General features: G+C 38.8%; 1 protein-coding gene across 1 annotated transcript; it reads left to right on the forward strand.

Annotated features, from left to right (window-relative positions):
- The first annotated feature begins 632 nt into the window (after window positions 1-632).
- LOC111874119 lies at window positions 633-5,018 on the forward strand. The gene is made up of 2 exons (XM_023869345.2): window positions 633-1,863; window positions 4,570-5,018. The coding sequence occupies exons 1-2, from the start codon at window positions 723-725 to the stop codon at window positions 4,572-4,574; spliced, it is 1,146 nt and encodes a 381-aa protein (XP_023725113.1). The 5' UTR covers window positions 633-722; the 3' UTR covers window positions 4,575-5,018.
- Window positions 5,019-6,188: the final 1,170 nt, after the last annotated feature.

Below are 6,188 nucleotides of genomic sequence, written 5' to 3' on the forward strand. Positions count from 1 at the left end.
GCCCGTTGAATTTAAACATTCTATTTCCAAAAACTGGCGCCCTTCGGAGGGGCCCCATAAGCACAAATTCGCGACTTTATCGAGAAATTCTGGCTTAATTTTTATGATGGCCGTCTCCCTAAGTGAGGGCGCGTAGGTGCAAATTTAAACGCTGCTCCGTCTGTCGATGCTAAAGCGAAATTGTAATGTTGATTAAACTGTTATCATCTGCAGAGATAGTGGACCCAAATAATAAGGCAGTGATCAGTCAGAAATATGTAGAAAACTGTGTGCAATATCTTTGGGCCTTTTTTGTCTATTCGAGCTTCTGTGACGTCAGTAATTTTATATGCTATCATAATATCTGGAAAAATTACAGGATAATTTTCTATGGACCGAATCACAGAGAGCCAAATATTGTAATATATCTTGATCAAGGTACTCCAAAATATTATAACTTTAATCCGCAGGAAAAAGCCGTTGACATATTAACTTACTAGGCCTACAGGAAGGCTCCAATATTTTTATTTAAACATTCTCAACATCGAAATGTGCATTTTCGTATGGGGGCTACTTCCCTCCTTTGAGAATATTTACTCTTCATGGATAAATTATTACTATTATTATTATTATTATTGATTATTATTCGCGCGACGCTCGTTGCGAGCAGACGTGTTTTGCGTGAGCTCCCTCTGTGCGGTGCAGTGTGTGTTTGTGTAGTGAACTCTAGCGAACAGGCTACTATGCCTGCGAGCAAAGATATTTGTGGCCTGTGTAGTAAGGGCTTCTACGGAAAGCAAAAGTTCATCAAGTGTGTAGGGCCTTGTGCTGTTAGATACCATCTCAGCTGTGTCAATATCAGTGAAGCTGAGTATAGTTGCCTTATGGTGAATGGGGAATCAACCTACAAGTGCACGTCCTGCATTAAGAATCTTAGATCCTTGAGACGTGATGATACTCCTGTGAAGACTCGGTCTGCTGCCACTGAGATCTCTGAGGCTGTTTCGCCTTTGAAAATTATCTCTCCGGACAGGGTACTGGAATTGCCTCCTATTTTTGAGGATGGCAAATATGAGGCGTCGATGGTCCTATTAGAGACGATCCGCCTTAATAGTCAGAGCGCGGTTGATATTTTAAAAACACTTTTAGACTTGGTGCACAAACTTAATGATGATGTGACTCATTTAAAACATGATAATTCCTCCTTAAAATTGGAATTAAAAAAATGTAAGGAGTTAATGGTAAATCCGCCTATGAACGTAAATTACGCTACTACAGGGTCAATGTCCTCACAGCCTGTGTCCAGGTCTATGCCTAGTGAATGTACAGTGTCTACTGGTGCTTTTCCAGTGCTTGCTAAGTCATCAGTTCCTGCTACTAGTAGTTCTGCTGATGCTGTAGTTTTGTCCTATAGGGATGTCGCGTCAGCTGGCCTGCCTTCTAAACCAGATGTGCCAACGGATTCCGAGGGATTTGTGCCTGTTGTCCGTAAAAAGAAACCTATCGCAGTCTCTGTGAATAATACAATCAAACCTAGACGTCAACCCCTTATAGGGGTACGAAACTCTGCGTCCTTGCCTATTGTTGTTAAAAAAGAAAGAACCAAAGCTCTCTTTGTTTCCAGATTCTGTCCAGAGGTTTCAGCTGCTGACGTTGAAAAGTCTTTAAAGGAGCAATTGAGCTTAAAGAAATTGATTTGCACCAGACTGAAAACTAAATTTAATACTTATTCTTCTTATCATGTTTTAGTTCTTGAAGATGAATTTCCACTTATCAATAATACTGGTGTTTGGCCTACAGGGTGCTTGATTGCCCCCTTTTACGGTAAACTTAAACCTGATCAGATGTACTCCCCCAGTACCCCTGTTACTGGTGGCCGATCAATTTCTAAGGCTTGTAGTCAGGTGGATCTAGGCAGTCCAGTCACCTCTCCGCCCTCCCGGACCATCAACAATAATGACATGATCTTAATAGGTGAGGAGGCTAGTGGAGGCAGCTACGGAAGTAATATGTAATGGCTGCCTCCCCCTTTACCCCTCATTGTGGTAGTTTACGCGTGGGCAATGGCAATTTAGAAATTTTTTATCAAAATGTAAGAGGTCTTCGCACCAAATCTACTGAAATATTTAACACTGTGTGCTCCTTTGATTATGAAATTATATGTTTAACTGAAACGTGGTTAAATGAATCTTTTTCCACTCAAGATTTTTTTCCTGGAACGTATACTGTATATCGTTCTGATAGAGACTGCATTGACAAGTTGCGTGGTGGTGGTGTTTTGACGGCTGTTTCAGACACTGTTTTCGGCATCAAACGCAGACCCGACCTTGAATTTTTTCACGAATCTGTTTGGGTTGAGGCTACATTATCTGATGGCCGTAACTTGCTCATTGGCAATCACTATTTTGCACCTGATATTAAGGTTGATATTATTAATAATTATTTCAATTTTTTAGAAAATTCTTTAGATACTTTAAATTATCGGGTACTTTTGCTTGGTGATTTTAATGTTCCTGGCTATGATTGGGATAATGGTTTTCCTTCACCAACCAGTCATTTTTATACCAAACTTCGTGGAGATGTGATTTACTCAGCCGTTTGTTATCTTGGTTTTAGTCAATATAATCATCCGGTTAATGGACTTAATTTGCTTGATCTTGTATTTTCGAATTTTGGTAACTTTTCATTGATTTCTGTTGATCAAGGACTTGTTCATCCTGACCCTTTTCACCCCCCTTTTATTATTGATTGTAAAATTCCACTTCGGCAAAGTAACCAAAATTTTAGTACTCCTTGTAAATTATATTCTGCAGGGGACTATGCATTACTTTATAATGCCCTATTCACCTATGATTGGTCTGCGCTGTACAATGAAACGTCTGTTGATGCTGCCGTTGATCAACTAAATATTGCTGTAATGCAAGCCATTAACCTAGCTGTTCCTTCTGGTTGGGTTAAGAAGCGTAAATACCCTATCTGGTTTTCTGGTAGGCTTATAGCTTATGTTAAAAGGAAGAATTATTTTTATAGACGCTACAAGAAGCACAAGACTGATCGTTTATATGATAGATTTTCTTTTTATCGGAAACTAGTAAAAAGAACAATAAAGTCCGATAAACATCTTTGGCTCTTATCTGTCGACCAAAATTTAAAATCTAATCCGCAACAATTTTGGAAGTATGTGTCTCAACATAGGAAAAAGTATAATGATTTAACTTATCTTGATGATGATGGTGTTCTTTTAAATGAACCTCACGATATTGTTGAGTCCTTTTCTAAACACTTTCAGTCGGTTTTTAATAGAAGTACTCTTGGTATTGACACACTTTCTCTTGATAAACTTTGTACGGATAATTTACCCTTAGCTTATATTTCCAATCGTGATGTACAAAACGCTATAAAACGGCTGCGACCGACGAAATCGGTTGGTACTGATGGTATACCGAATTTTGTCATTAAGGGCTGTTCTGAAATTTTAGTACCTGTACTTAGATATATCTTTAATCTTAGCCTGTCTCAGAATTCTTTCCCCAAATTGTGGAAGCAAGCAATCATTGTTCCCGTTTTTAAAAAAGGTAAAACTTCTTCAGTTAGAAATTATAGGCCTATTGCTATTCTTAACAATTTTTCTAAAGTATTTGAATTTATTATACATGACCACATTTATCAATTTTTTAAATCTAAACTTAGCCCTTTTCAGCATGGTTTTATAAAATCTAAATCTACCACTACTAATTTAGTCACTTTTCTCGACTTTGTTTCCCCCTTAGTTTGTACGCAAGGCCAAGTTGACTCTATTTATTTTGATTTTAGTAATGCATTTGATACTGTATCCCATACCTTGCTTCTTTATAAGCTCAACAATTATGGATTATCTTCTGGTTATGTAAACTGGTTACGCAGTTATTTAACAGACAGAGAGTCTTGTGTTCGTTTTTTAGGCCTATTTTCTACTCCTTTTATTGTTCTTTCTGGCGTTCCTCAAGGTTCTGTTTTAGGGCCTCTGCTTTTTAATATTTTTATTAATGATTTGCCTGAAGTCATTAATCACTCCAGTTGTTTACTTTTTGCTGATGATTTTAAAGTTTATAGAGCTATCAAAACACTTAATGACTGTCTTCTTCTACAGTCGGATATTGAACGGGTACAAGATTGGTGTTCGGTAAACTTAATGAAACCGAACCTTAGTAAAACCAATGTTATTTCCTTTTCCAGGAAAACTACTGTTTTGAAATATCAATACAGACTCGGAAATTTTTTTATTTTGCGAACTGATAGTATTAAGGATCTTGGAGTACTTATCGATTCAAAGCTTCACTTTCATCAACATGTAGATATTTTATTTTCACAAACTATGAAATTACTAGGATTAATTCGCACCATTACGTTTTCCTTCTCTACCTTAGACAGTCTTTTGATGCTGTATACTGCTTTAATCAGATCCAAACTGGAGTACGCTTCTGTTGTTTGGAATTCGATAACGAATACTGACTCCAGCAAACTTGAGCGTATACAAAGAAAATTTGCAGCTCTCTGTCATAATAGATTTTTTAAAGATATAGATTATCATTATTTTAGTATTTTGGATAAACTAAATCTGCAAACCTTGGATGTCAGACGGCGTCATATTGATGCTTTGTTTTTAATAAATGTTTTTAGAGGCACAACATATTGCTCCTCTGTCCTTGATGCGGTCGGTTTGCGGGTTCCTTCTCGGAACATTCGAAATTTTTCTACATTTAGCTGTTCTTTCAGTCGCTGTCCCACAGCTAGATGTGTTGTTGCTGCAAATTTTGTTTGCGAACTTGTAGACATTTTTAGTAAATCTAGTTTAAGTTTGAATTGTTTAGTTTGATAATTTTTGTACTTTTGGTTGTTTTTTACTATTTGCACTGTCTTTTTAACTTGTCACTGGCTTTTGAGCTAAGTATGCAATTAGTTTTTTGCTGTTAATTGTTTTTAATTTTCCAAATACTTAACGTTTTTGACCTGTTATTATCTATGTGTGTATTGTCTTGATTTTTATTATTGTCTGTTGTTTGTTGTTTTACTTTTTCCGTGCTGACTCTGTAATTGGCCTCCGCTGTTGAGCTCGGCACGTAAATAAATAAAGCATTGAATTGAATTGAATTGAATTATTATGGCTCTACAGCCCTTTGTTGGGCCTTGTCCGTTTTTCAGTGTCTTGATCCTACAAACAGTCGGTAGCACTCCTTGGAAGGACTCCTCTGACGGGGGATCAGGCAGTGTCAAGGCCGCTACCTGCACACAGGACAGAGCAAACACAGAATAAACGCACACAGACATCCATGTCTCGAGTGGGATTTGAACCCACGATCCCAGTGTTTGAGCGGGAGAAGGCGGTTCATGCCTTAGACTGAGCGGTAGCTATGATCGGCTGGTAAACGCTGTACAAAGTCCTTTTCGCCCGAAAGCCGGTAGGTGAATAGGACGAGCACTACGCCATGGAGGCCTAGTACCGTCAACAGTTACTCTGCGACGCGTACATATTCGGGTACATCGGAAAGATGTGTATTGGTTTGCATTCTACACGGTTAGACCAGTAGCAACGCATCCGTTGCTTTAGTACTTCAGTAACTAAGACTGACACATTTTATTGTTTATAAACGCCTGATGATGTCTAAGCGACCGAATCATGCAGCATAGTAACATTTCAGTAAAGAGTTTGTGTTGGTTGGCAAAGGATTAATTGCAAAGACCTGAACGGAAGCTGGCCTTGTTTATCTTACATTAGTGCCCTGTCTCCGCATTTGGTTGGCCGGATTGAGGGAGAGGGGAAACTTAAGTTAGCAAGTGCTAGCCCATCCAGCCCCAACCTCTTGTATGGAAGCCACTTAACTGGCTTGACATTAGAGTTAGATGTACGGTATGTGAGGAAATTGGTGAAACAATTTTCGTTGTAGAGGGCCTTTCTTGGTAAGGCAACAATAGCTTACGTTCTACAACCGAGATATTTGTAAGAACGGAACACCTGCTCTCGCCTTGTATTTTTAGGTTATGCCATCAACAAACACTTGTGCGCAGCGCGAGTGCAACCAGATCCTCGTCCGAGCAGGTTATCAGGTGATTGGGAGAAACACGGCCGTCCGTACTCGACCTGTCCCAGTCTTTCACTTCAACTCTGCAGTGGGCAACCCTGGCAACCCATGAAGTGATGTCCCCAGTGAAGCCTTGAAATTGATTTTTTA

Source organism: Cryptotermes secundus, unplaced genomic scaffold, assembly GCF_002891405.2.
Source record: "Cryptotermes secundus unplaced genomic scaffold, Csec_1.0 scaffold6459, whole genome shotgun sequence".
In the NCBI taxonomy this organism is placed as follows: Eukaryota; Metazoa; Arthropoda; class Insecta; order Blattodea; family Kalotermitidae; genus Cryptotermes; species Cryptotermes secundus.